The sequence below is a fragment of the Ambystoma mexicanum genome, chromosome 7p, assembly GCF_040938575.1.
Source record: "Ambystoma mexicanum isolate Mex_15411 chromosome 7p, UKY_AmexF1_1, whole genome shotgun sequence".
In the NCBI taxonomy this organism is placed as follows: Eukaryota; Metazoa; Chordata; class Amphibia; order Caudata; family Ambystomatidae; genus Ambystoma; species Ambystoma mexicanum.
In genome coordinates, this window is record NC_090939.1 from 298,315,870 (window position 1) to 298,329,669 (window position 13,800).

Below are 13,800 nucleotides of genomic sequence, written 5' to 3' on the forward strand. Positions count from 1 at the left end.
ATCCAGAACTTTGAACTGTACAAACAGGCACACATGGCATGGGAGAATGCAGACAAAAATGTGGGCATGGGTCTGAAACCAGCTGCCACCTCATGTGTTGAGAGAAAATCTCCTTTCCAGACGAGGTTATGTGCATCTTTCATGTTAGTGGTAGGGGCTGAACTTAGGTTAGATCATTATTTGAATCCTGACAAACACTTTTGATTTTCTTTTTAGATGGGGCCAAGAACATCTAGGAGTAGGGACAGGATAAGGCCTTATTCTCTTTTGTTTAATATAGTACCAGTTGTAACATGACCTCTTGTCTGTCCCCTGAGTCTGACTATCACTACAAGGCGTCCTTTTAGAAGGATGTTCCTCCTGCGGTTTCCTCTTCGCCCTCCCTAGTATACCTCTTTATTCTGATATCCCTCTGTGTTCTGATTGCTAAGGAAAAAGGGCGGAACTGACATGCGGTATGACGCCTCGATTTATACTAGCCCTCTCATCATGTCCAATGTGGAGTGTGGAATGCATACCACCCTTTGCCTCCTGGTGTAGGACATTTTTTCAAAGAGCGGCTGCGCTAGAGATATCCGTGGGAACATCATATGATATGGCATTTATAACGCGCCTATACACAAGTGTTTCTTGCGACAAGGCGAGGGACAAAGGGAGGACAGAGACAACGATCTTACTAGGCCAATTGAAAAAGAGATTGTGCAAGTGCTGGGGAGAGGGGTGGGGAAAAGTACGAGGGAAGGGGGGGTGCAGTACACAGGATCAAACAATAACAAGAAGTAAGGCCAACGGGTGGCAGGTGCAAGGCTAGGTGCAGACAACAGGTGTCCAAGTGCAGGTAGGGCGGCTGTCGGGTTACAGATACAGACCCAAGTTAAAGATTTGCCGGGGGTTGTTCAACTGGGAGGGAAGGGAATAAAAAATGCTTTGATGCAATCTCCAAGGGATTTTCTGCTCATCTTTTTAGAACACCTATGACAGTTAGCTAAATAACAAAGCCACTGCCATACTCAGCATGCGAAAGAATTTAGCCTTTACCAAAAAATATAGGTAAAGGGTCCCAAAGGAAGTGGCAGGACGTCTTCCCACTTGTTTCAAGCGAGATCAGAGGGTAGCTAGGTGACCAGTGCAGTTTAATCCAGGAATCAGCGGGGGTGAGTAAGAGAGAAGGCAGAAGCAGAGAGGAAAGTCTTGAGGTGCTTCCAGAACCAGAGATGGTTCTCTTCAAGTTTCAGAGAGGCAGGGAGGCTGTTGCAGAGGGAGGCCCCAGCCATCCATCAGAAAGTACATTGTCAGAGATAAGCAATTTGTTCATTTTAAACATGTGCATTTGATTCTTCACAATTTAGTGTCTGTTGCTTAAGGTTTTTTCTTTGCATTGTCGTTTTACAAGGGTTCCGTTTTTCTTACTGTCTCTGAAATGTAGCATCATGCCAACACATCCCATCTGATACTTTTGTTCACTTGTTTCATTGTGCAGATCAACAGATAGTGGCTTACTTTGGTCCTTGTCAACTGGAAAATTCGTGCAAACAAATGCTATTGACCTTTGTGATCTGAAGCCATACATCAAAAGTGCAGAGAGGTGGGTTTGTGAATCTTGATAGGTAAAATATTGTATGTTGTCATCCATCTCAGAATATTTGTGTTTACGTGGTTTCTTGGGGAGACTAATGCAACTTGATATTTTCTGAAAATACATTTGACTTCATCCAGAAATGAGATGTTGCCATGTGTGCTTGTATGGCTATCCCTTATCTTTGTCTTTTATCTATTGCCTTCATTAACCCGGGTAATCTTCCGTGCGAATTTGAGTGTTACGCCCTTGTTTTTCCATCTATTGAATACTTAGAATTGCAAAGTTTGAGCAGTTAACTGATAACCACATCCTTATAGTTGATATAGCAAAGTGACATTTAAAACAGAAATGTACAATATTTTGTGATGACACATGTTAACCATTGACACACATTCAAAATGAACAGTTTTGACTTTTCTGTAAACTCAGGTGTTCCCTCTGTTCATATATTTTTATTTTCAAATTGTATACTCTGACGAATCTGAGGATGTTGTCCCTTCTTCCCTGGGGCCGGTGGGGAGGGACTTTTTCATGGGGCCAGGGCGGTGCCTCCACATTACAATAGTCCCACTGGGGTTGTTGTACCGAGGGAGGATTACATGGGGAAGCAATCCCTCTATGGGATTGGGGCGACCATCATGAGAGAACGCAGTATGACCCCGCTCCCATATACTCAACCCATTTGTCAACCCTGAATCCTCATTCCCCCCTCTCTAGATAGTTACTGTATTTTGTTGTCAAGTCTGTCAAAGCAATATACATTACAAAAATGAGACCAGAAAGTATAAAGTGTTATACATATAGTTTGGGAACTGGGACTGTGAAGATGATGATGATGATGACCAGGAGTCAGAGGAGCACTCTGTAGAAGCAGAGTGAGCGTTCTAGTTTCTTACCACAACTGATTGGTCCAAAGAAGTACAACAATCCCACGCAGGACTTTCAAAGCAGATCAGCTGGGAATACCGACTAGAGAGAGCGGTCCTCTGAGTGGTCCAAACTCCCCGTGTAGGAAGGCAGCAGATGCGAGCCACAAGGGAAGTCATACTGAGAGGACAGGGAGAATCTGGTCTGTGAGAAGAGGACTACCTGGATTGCCGCAGAGTGAATGCTCTAGGCGTCCCTGGCGAAGTGAAGGAGAAGGAGAACGCGCAGCTGATAAACATCGGAAAGCTGCCGAGCTGCTGCAGAGCCCGCTGGTGGCCCGAACGCAACCGGAGCCTCACAGCGGGATGCAGCTGCTCGGGTACCTGTAAGAAGGAAAGAAACAGGTTTGTGTGATGTCTAGGAGGTGCAGGAGTTCCGGGGAAGCAATGGAAGGAATACAAAGTTGGAAGCATAGGGTTTAGTACCCTGAGTGAGTTGGATACTTGGAGGGAGAGTGAACCAAGGAGTCTGGGACCTGCACCCAACCAGAAAACGAGAAGCAGAAGGTCTGGGGCACTGAATGAGTTGTATACTTAGCAGGAGAGTGAACCATGGGGATAAAAAGAAGCCGTGCAATTCTGGGACCCGCACAAAGACCAGAGAATGAGAATAAGAGGGTCTGGGACCCTGAATGAGTTGTGTACTTGGCAGAAGAGTGAACCAAGCAGATACAACGCAAAAATGCGAGTCTGGGACCTGCACCTATAGGAGGAAGAGGGTTTGGGACCCTGTTAGAGAGAGAGACATTCAACGACAAAAATACTGGCTTTGCAGGAGAGTGAACCAAGCTGTGTAAAGTATTGGGAGTCTGGGACTCACACCCACATGAGAGGTCCCTGGAACTGACAAAAAGAATCCTACACTTGATAGTGAACTGTGCCAAGATGCTAGGATAAAGAAATACATACACAAGATGCATTACCTTGTGAATTGCCCAGTGACATTTTATCTAAGGGAAACGGGGCTAAGGAGCCACAAAGGAATGAGGATAAAATAAGAACAACTATGGGGGAAGGAGCACAACCACAGCATTGGAATCTTGGATTTTTGCATCATGTTTTATTATCGGAGAGACTGGGAACTTTTCTGTTGATTGAAAGTACAAAAAACACTTTTTGTTTTGAGAATAGATCATCATTGCACAGTTACTTTAGATTATGAGTGTTGTGGGCAGGGGTAGGTTTGAGACATGACAGTGACAGTCTTTACTTTAAACTTTATTTTAGAATTAGGCAGACATGTTATATTGCACTGTAGACTAGCATTGTTACAATCTCAATTAAACCCAGTTGTCGGTATTCGCTGTCCATCCTCAACAACATAGGTCCACATTGGACACAAACATAAACGCACTCCTTTGCTCAAGACCTGCAGCATTTTACCCCCTCACCCTGCTGTTGTTCGTGAGAGGTAGTCCCGGAATGGCCCCCAGATATCTTTTGGTCTACACATCGGCACAGCCATTGCCACATATCCCTCCACTTATTAGCATACTCGAACTCCTTCTGCCATTCTGTACATGTAGGAGCTACTTTGGATTTCCAATATTTCAATATGCATTTTTTTCGCACTGATACAGCTCACATTAAAAAATCTTCGGACAACAGACCATACCAATATCACCCAGTAGGTACTTCTGGGGAGAGAGCACAGGGGTTATCTGCACCATGTCATACAAGACATCAGCCCCTTCCTGCCAAAATCCTGATATCAGCGGGCAGCCCCAGAACATGTGAAAGGAGTGCACCCCAGTCCGCCCATACTTCAAACATGCATCGCTGACATTCGGTTTAAATCGGGAGATGCGCACCGGTGTGTAATGTAATGGATTCAATATCTTAAATTGTATCAATCTAAAAGTCACATTGAGCGAGACGTCCCTTGTCAGTAGACACCATCGTTAGCATTGGTCATCTTGTATCTCAGTGGCCATATCCCGCTACCACTTCTTATGTGCCTTATTTACTGAAGGCTGGCTACCCTTACTCAACCTATATAACCTAGAGACCAGCCTCCTGGCATCCCCACTCGACACCACCATCTCAATGCACTCATGAGTGTCCGTGTATTGCGGGAACGATGGCCACCTAAGACGAGCCGCAGCCCTTATCCTGAAGTATTGTATTGTCTTAATGGGGCTGTTCCCCAACTTCACCACACACTCCTCCAATGTCACAAACCTCTCTTCTGGGAACAAATCCTGTAAAACTACTTGTCGTTCAGCATCCCAGGACTTCTAAACGTCGGAGTCATATGCGGGGGGAGCCCCAGGCAGTTCCACAGGTGCACTGCCCCAGTATACTTAGCAGCTATGCCCAGTCTCTTAAATAGTTGAGACCATGCATTCACAGTCGTGCGGACCGGCTCAAAAGTGCATGAGTCTGCATGCCGATTACCAAAATTTATTGACCTCAAGTCTGTCAGTGCTGCACTGTAGCACTCCAATGCTCAGTGTATCGGCCCCAGACCCGAAGAATACCAGTGACCAGCATATTGTGCTTGAACAACAATATAATACAATTCGAAGTCGTGTGCCGCCAGACCCCTTTCAATATAGGGTTCCGCTAAGCCCTCCCTACTCATTCGGGCCACCCCAGCTCCCAAAACTATTCGATAGCCAAGGACCGAAGTTTAGTAAAAAAAATAATCGGCCAGGCCATATCGGGACAGTGCTAAACTAATACAGTAGCTTAGGGACCACCACCATATTCAGTAAAGACAATCTCCCATATAAAGATATAGGTAATCTGGCCCACAGTTGCAATTTAACAGCCATGGAATGTAGACACCTCATGATTGTCAACATACAGCAAGCAATTTGATCGAGACACCAATATGCCCAAGTATTTGATCCCAGTTGGGACCCACCTGAACCCTAAGTCTTCCAGCTGTGGCATATTTCCTGTGAGCAGAAATAACTCAGACATTGCTGCATTTATTTTGTAACGCGAGTAATGTGTACATTTATGGACCACTTCCATCATCAGCCACATATTCCGCTCCGGATTCCGAATATATATTATGGTGCCATCCGGGTGCAGCAAAATAACTTGAGGCGGACCTGCTATCCGTTTCCCTCTGTGCCCATGCCTGTCCCTCATCGGCTGTGCAAGAGGCTCTATCGTTGGGGCAAACAGCGAGGGGGGAAAGGGATACTCCTGACGCGTCCCATATCCCAGAAACATCTGTGACAATGTACCATTGATGCCAACTCAGGATACTGGATCGGCATACAATAATTGCACGCACCTTATAAATTAACCCCTGAATGCTAATGTCACAAAACTCCAAACAAGAATTTTCGGTATCAGGTAATATTATCCCCATATATATGGTCGCCGGGAAAAGGTCGCAGCGATATTATATGGGTGACCATATATATGGGGACAGAGGAAAAAAAAATGTAAAAAAATATATAAAAAAAGAAAAAAAAATGTTGGGGTTGAGGGGGTGTCCCCCGCATGTTCCATGCAATAATGTTGCCACAAAAAAGATTTTTGTGCCGACATTATTACATGGAACCGAATTTTCAGGAAACTGAATTGAAGGCTTTCTCTGCGTCCAAGGAAGTCGCAACTGCCCTGGCTTTTGGGTTTATCTGCGATATGACACAGAAAAGCCGGCGTAAATTAAGTGCATTGGATCATTCCTGAATAAACCACGGTTGATCCGGGTGCGCCAGAAATGATATATATGGTAACAATCGAGTGGCCAAAACTCTTGCAAATAGATTTGCATCTGCATTAATGAACAACAGTGGCCTGTACGAGGCTATAATCCTACGTCCCTTCCCCTTTCCTTCATACTGTATGGGCGTCCCTCACTAGGGACGGGAGACGGAACCTTTTTCACCAGAAAAAATCTTCTTCCCTTTAATTTAGAGGCGAGACTCTGAGAGCATGCGCTCCCCTGACTCTGCCCACCGGCGCCACTCCCCAGTCCTCTTGTCCACGTTGACGGGAACGGTACGCTTTCACGAGTGCTCCTGGGTTTGGCTTCGGCCTTGTAATTCCATGCGCTCTTCCCCGGATACAGTCTTTTTGTCTTTCGTCTTTTTGTCTTTCGTCTTTTAGTCTTTAATCAGGTACTCGGTCCTCTGGTGCCACGCCCCTCCCCGGTGCATGTCAAGGTCCTTGGGCCTCAGGAGGTGTCCAGCCTGCAAGGGGCTCTTCCCAGGTCTGACCCCCACGCTCTTTGCCTCCGCTGCCTTGGCCCCAACCACGGCTGGAGCGGTTGCACTTCGTGCGACGCGCTTGCACTGCGCATCCGGAAGAACAGGTTAGCTCGGTAGAGAGAGCTCTTCGAACGATCACCTCCAGAGGGGACTTGAAGAACTTAGACACAAGTCACAGCCCATGGTTGGGCCACTCTTCATCAGCATCCCTCAAGAGCGACTCCTTTCCTAGGAAACGTCTGAGCGGGAGCTACTGTCCAGGTTATAACACCAGCACAGGTACCAAGGCTGTTTCAGCTACCGGCGGCCAGACCGAGGGGTCGCTAGATCCTGCCGGTGAGGTCGCTGATGGACTTCAAGATTCTTTTATCGGGTGTCCACCCGAAGGGCTACGCCCTACTACCGGACAAATGTCTGAGGGGGCACCTCTATGCAGCACTACCGGTGACACAGCCAAGGGCACGACACCTACCAGACCCCGTCCTGAGGTACAGGGGAGGCCTCAAGTTCCACCGCTAAGAATCCAGGAGGAGGCCGGGCCGAGCCCGCGGCATGCGGCCCGATAAAATGGCCACCGCGCCTGACAAGATGGCTGCTCGTCCAACGCCACCCCCTTTCACAGAGCAGGCGGGCGAAGGATTTTCGAGGTGGGACTTCACCAGGTACGTGCCCTACAGCATAGCCTTAAGTGTCGCAGAGCAGATACACTCCGCAGACAGCAAGGCAGCGTACAGCCAGGCCTTGGCAACCTCCGGGCGCTGCTCCTATGCCCGTGCCACCTATCGCCCCACCGGCCTGTGAGGACAGGTTTTTTGAGAAATTCCTCACGCTTATGAGATCCCCCTCGGATGGGAGCCATCCTTCGGGATGTGATCAGGGACATGCTGCCTCCGGTTCCGCCACCAGCACCCACAGTCATTCCGCCTGTGACTCCAGCGCCTCAAGCTCCGGCGCAGCACCAGCTACCCACGCCAGGCCCCACAGGGCCGGCACTTCTGCCTCCAGCACCCCAGGCGGTTCCATTCCAGCCTCCACAGCAGCCTCGGGCTCTGGTCAGCACACCTCAGCCTTCGGCACCCAGTACTCCTCCGCCCGCTCTGGGCCGGCAGGACACCCTGGCAGACACCGATGAGGAGGACCACTCCGTCTTCGGCCAAGGCATTCCATGAACGGCACACAAGTCTTGCAGAGTACTTGGGGCTTCACATACCAAAGTAGAACAACCAGAGGAGGGGGTCCTGGCCGAGGTCCTCAATCTACGCCCAGCGGCTAGAACAGGGATTCCGATTCAGAAGGACGTTGCCGCTTTGGCCAAAAAGGGATGGCTTAAACCCCATACAGCGCAGCCCACCAATAGGCGCCTCAACGCGAAGTACAGGCAATTGGAGGGGGATCACTCTTGCTGTCGGTGCACCCTCAACCACACTCCTCGGTGATTGCTGCGGCCTCTATCTACTTGAAGCCGCAGTCTTCCTCGGCCACCTCGTCCTTGGGTCTGCTAGGTAAGGTGGAGAAGATTGTGGAGGCGTATGGAAATAAAATCTAGTCCAACGCCTCGCTGCACCTTCATCAGTCTAATGCAGATGCCATGCTTGCAGCCGTTAACCGAAGGCTTTGGTGGGAAATAGCCGACTTCCTCACGGAACTTCCGGTGCACAGTAAGGCACGCTTCAAGGCGGGGCTGGCAGAAGCAAAGATGGTGGCTCAAGACATCATGGAGTCCACAGTTGCTCATATAGACACCCCAGGCTGTGCCATCTGCATCGCCACGGACATGAAAAGGACTGCCTGGCTACGGGCTACCAAATTCAACCCGGAGGTCCAGGACCGCATATTGGACCTTTCATTCCACCACCAATAAGGAACTTGATAAGAACAACAGTTCCCAAAATCCACGCCCAAGACATACAGCCAGACGCACCAGCGTTCCGACAAGGGGCGGGTTCCGGGGCTTCCGGGAACGACAGTCCAGCCAGCCGGACCGATCTTCAAGTCAACACCATCGCAAACAGCACAAGGCAGGGAATAAGGGCTTCTTTCAGTCCCCCTCCTCAGCCCCAGCCTCGGAGGGAAAAAAGGCATGGCATTCCCCCCTCTGGGTCCACTTGTCTCTGGCGCGTGTTTGTGGGGTGGGACATGCTTGCCGGCTTGCCTTTCTCACACAGTATTGGCGCGCAAGGTTTGCGGACCCCTGGGTCAGTAGTGTCCACGGGCTACCGCCTACCGGTCCTTCCCTCCCCTCCCTCCTCTCCTCCACTCCCACAGATTGGGACAACAACTCTATTGGCAGAAATTTGATCACTCGTTCAGAGTCAGGTAGTAGAAGAAGTCCCAGCCTCCCAGCGGGGCCTGGGCTTCTACTCCAGAATTTTTGCCATACACAAGAAGAACCAGACTGGCTTGAGAGTTGTGTTGGACCTGTCCACCCTGAACCTTTCCTTTCCGCTTCAAAGGTTCAAGATGGTTACCCCAGTGCTTATTGCGGAGACACTGTGCAGGGGAAAGTGGATGTGCTCCCTGGATCTGAAGGACGCATACCTACACGTCCCGATTTGGCAGCCTCATCATTCCTTCCTGAGGTTCAGGATCATGGGCTTTCATTTCCAATACAAGGTTTTACCATTTGGCCTCAATTCAGCCCACCGGGTCTTTACCAGACTTCTGAATTCAGTGGCAGCCCTTCTCAGTGCCCAGGGGCACCATGTCTATCCGTACCTAGATGACTGGCTCGTCAGGGCGAGATCCCCGGAGGCGGTCCATCACACCTCCTCCGCCCTCATGAATACGCTACACGAATTGGGATTCTCCATCAATCTCAAGAAGTTACAGCTGGAGCCGACGCAGAGTGTACCGTTCCTGGGCCTCATATGGGATATGAGCTGCGAGAGAGTTTTTCCCTCGGTGGACAAGATCACACCCATCAAGAGGGCCACGAGTCATTTTCTCAGCAGAGAGGTGATCTCAGCATGGTGGTACGAACACCTCCTGGCAGGGTCAGGGTCTAGGCTCTCTGGGCAATGTGTTACAGATACAGTGGAACAGCATGAACACATATGCCTTCCCTCCAACTCTCCTGGTACACAGAGTGATATGCAAGATAAGGAAGTCCCTGCACTTCAGTATCATTCTGGTAGCTTTGTGGTGGCCGGCGAGGCCATGGTTCTCGGAGCTACTCAGCCTGTCGGACCAACCTCTGATGCACCTTCCACTAGGCCCAGCTCATCTACTGTCGCGGCAGGGGGGCACGGTCACCCACCCCGCCCCGCAGAAGTTAGCCCTCGCAGTGTGGATCCTGGACCGGTCACATTAAAGCATCTGCGTCTTTCGCAGGCTAACCTAGACATCATACCGGGTGCTAGGAGTGATGCTACTAGGAGCCAGTACAAAAGCAAGTGGACTAGGTTTTGCCACTGGGCGGATTCTAAGGAGGTTGATCCTCTTACTTGCACATTGGACGATGTACTATCCTTCTCCGCACACCTCGCACACTCGGGGTGCAGATAGACACATGCTGCACCTATCTGGCGGCCATCGGATCCTACCGGAACTCGGAGGACGTTTTCTCATCCTCCAACCTTCTTGTTAAGACATTTGGTGGGCCTCACCAGGTTCTACCCGCTTATCAAGAAACTACACCCTTTGAGCCAATGGCATCCTCAGACATCAGGCTAGTCACCATTAAGACAGCCCTCTTGGTGGGTCTTACGCCTGTACGCCGGGTCCGCGAAATTCAAGCTATGGTGGCTTTGGAGCTGCACACTACCTTTCATAGCGACAAGGTGATCCTCGGAACGTATCTGGCGTTCTCCAGCATTGGATCTTTCATGGATTCACATGCTTAGAATATTCCCCGTCGTCAGACTGGGACCCCTCGGTACACATATATAGCCTTTTCCAATAGGAAAACTTCTGACACTTTTGTGTCCTATCTACGTCCTTTTAGGACCCGCCTACGCATGCTCCGTAGGCCGTCCCCGTATAAGAGGCCCGCCCCCGCGGTTCCCCTTCAGATTTCAACCGTCTCCAAAGTAGTGGGGTCTCCTCGCGTTGTCTTAATATTTTGTACAAGGTTGCATTACTGGATTTTGAGTACAGAAAATGTCCTCCGTGTCCAGAAAAGCGCTGTTCCGCCCATGCGCGACGTGCGGCTTGAAAAAAGTTTACGAGGGGGACGGACATATGGATTGTATATATTGCCTCCACCCTCATCATTCGGCAGATAACTGCGACATATGCAAAGGGTTTTCTCAAAAAACCCTCAAAGACCGCAGTCGACGACTGGTGGCATGGCTGAATGATGGAGCGGGGGCATACCCCCCTTCGGAGGTAGGCTCCACACAATCGGCAAAAACATCACGCCGCGCTACCTCGTCGGAACCACTGGCGAAGAAATCTCGACCGACGGAAAAGGAGGCGTCTGGAAGAGACTCCTCGTCAAAGAAATCATCTTCATCAAAAAAGCATGAAAAGGAAAGCAAATCCGATGCTCAGAGGTTACTGCACTGTCTAGATGTTAGGCATGCTCTAAAGTTCTACCTGGACAGAACAAAGAGCTTCCGCAAATCTGAGGCTCTTGGTCACCTTCGGTTGGTCAAAGCTAGGATATCAGGCTTCCAACGCCTCCATAGCAATGTGGATGGATTCGGCCATTAAGGAGAGGCCTATGAGGGGCAGCACAAACCACAATATGGTTTGCCCATGCAGAGCCAAGACAACGGCTGTCTCATTCCAGAGGCACGTCCCGTGGCAGGTCATCAGCAGGGCGGCCACGTGGGCCACTCCTTCGGCCTTCTGCAAGCTCTACTGTTTGGATGCTGGCTCCAGGTCAGACGTGGCATGCGGGCAGGCTGTGTTAAGGAAATTATTTTCTTATGAATGGTCACCTCTACACCACAGCGCTACATTGAGTTGTAATTGCCCATAGAGTATGGTGGAAAGGGGGCAGGACATAGGAGTAATTAGAAGTTACTCACTGTAGTGACTAACATACTCCTAGCCCATAGTCTCCTTTCCTCCATATGTCCCACCATCCTCCCCCCTAATAAAACACGTTTCATTAGGCAATGATAATATTGTCGACTCGTCAATGGGGACTGAGGAGTGGTGCCGGTGGGTGGAGGCAGGGAAGCGCATGCTCACAGGGCTGTGCCCACACGCGCCTCTTAATTTAAAGTGGAAGATGATTTTTTTCTGGTGAAAAGGGTTCCGTCTCCCGTCCCTAGCGAACGAACGCCCATATAGTATGGAGGAAAGGGGACTATGGACTAGGAGTATGTTAGTCACTATGGTGAGTAACTTATAATTTTCATGTGCTGGCCTACCTGGATTTGACAGTACCTAAATTATAGCCTCAGAAAGCGACAGCGGTAACTGGGCCAACTCTGTTTACTCCCATAGCCTCAAAGGTCTCAGTGCCAGTATCGGCCGGAACTCTTTATACAGTTCAATACCGAACCCATCGGATCCCATGGCCTTCTCAGACGCCAATGACACTATTGCTTTCACACTCTGAAACACTTGTGTACGAGCACGATACAAATATATCATATCGTGTCAGCTATTTCCTCCACTGTAACTGGTTGATCAAGGGCTGCATGCGCTTCAATAGGCAGCCCTGGGCGAGGGATGTCCCCAACGTACCGATCCATCTCCTCATCCTTACATGTATCGGCATTAACATATAGGGACTCATAGTAATCTCGAAACTCCTCATTGATTCCCTCATTGGAGGTTAGCGTATCCCCCTGTCTGCACCCGATTCCGGGAATCTGCTGTGACCCCCCTCTCACTATAACCCACTACTGGTAGGAAACGTCCTGGCCTATCCGCCTCCCCATGTCTGTGTGACTGTGCCTGTCTTGCCATGCACCCAACCTCTTTATCTGCCAGCTCCAGAAACTTCAGCAGGTCCCCCTTAACTCCAACAGTGCCCTGTCATTAGGTATACCATAGTAGTTCTCAAGCTATCTCAGTTACCTTTCAACCTCCCATAACTCTCATTGAACCTCAGCCCCTGTGGTCATAGACCTCCTTTACCCCCACAACCACACTTGAAATGTCTCCCACACCGTGGCACAGCAGGACACTGATCCCTCGTTCCTTTCAAAAAACCTTCAACCTTTTTCCTGTAGTGATAGCAGTAGACCAGTATCCAACAATATTGTGGGATGCATCCTACATAATGGGCGAGGAGCAGCGACACAATTCCACAATACTGACATCTCCATGGGTGAGTGGTCAGAGTGTGTCCTCGGATGAATCTTACAGTCCTGCACTCTCGACACCCACTCAGCCAATGCCCAATCAGCTGACACCAACCAATAATCAATCTTGGAATGCAAGTCTCTTTTCTTTTTCGACCGCAACCTGAACAGATTACTTTGCGCTACGGTTGCTCGTGCACACTTCACTCTCCTGCTCCAAGTGGCATCACAAAGAAGGTAAGCCCTTGTGGCTTTCACAGCACTGTGCACAGGCCCCCAGCATTATCAAAATAATTGTGCTGTAAATTTAAATGCATTTTGTCATTTACGACGCGTGAGGACACGCAACTGCAACAAACTTAATTGAAAAAAACGCTTTTATGTTTTTATGAACTCTGCACGGTGGGATTTCATCACATTGGCACCCATTATAAAGTGGTTGCTTTGAAAAGGGCTTTTAACTTTATTTAGGTACATGGGCCCTGCTGCTCACTGTTACGCTCACCTGGTATCCAGGGGGACGCCACCCAGCCCTGGTTGGATGATTTGCACTCTCGAACCCTCTCCTGGTCCCTTGGTAAGGCCTCTGGTTAAAGATGGGTCTTAATATTGTGAAAGGTGGATTCTCCGTCCTGCTCCTCATGGCAGGGGCGTCTAGGTGTGGGGGGCGAGCAGCGACCAAGTTACTTCACTGGTGCAAACCCACTGTGGAAATCCAGGCCTGCTGCGACTCCGTAGGTTTGCTGCTTTACAGTCTTTATATGCAGTTCTTATGTTCCTCTTAGTTCCAATAATAATGTCTTGCTTCTTTCCTTTTAGGTATGGAAAGGTATTTTGGTGTTGTCATGCAGTTTGAAGATGAGCATGGGCCGGTGGGCGAAAACGCGGTGTGCGCGATGCTGTCTGGTGAGTAAGGC

General features: G+C 49.5%; 1 protein-coding gene across 1 annotated transcript in view; it reads left to right on the forward strand.

Moving 5' to 3' along the window:
• The window catches only part of LTN1 (listerin E3 ubiquitin protein ligase 1), a 1,629,727-nt gene that overhangs the window by 832,224 nt on the left and 783,703 nt on the right, over positions 1–13,800 (forward strand). Inside the window, exon 18 of the mRNA XM_069636371.1 lies at positions 1,481–1,585. Coding sequence (XP_069492472.1) covers positions 1,481–1,585 — 105 coding nt within the window. The remainder of the gene's footprint in view (positions 1–1,480; positions 1,586–13,800) is intronic.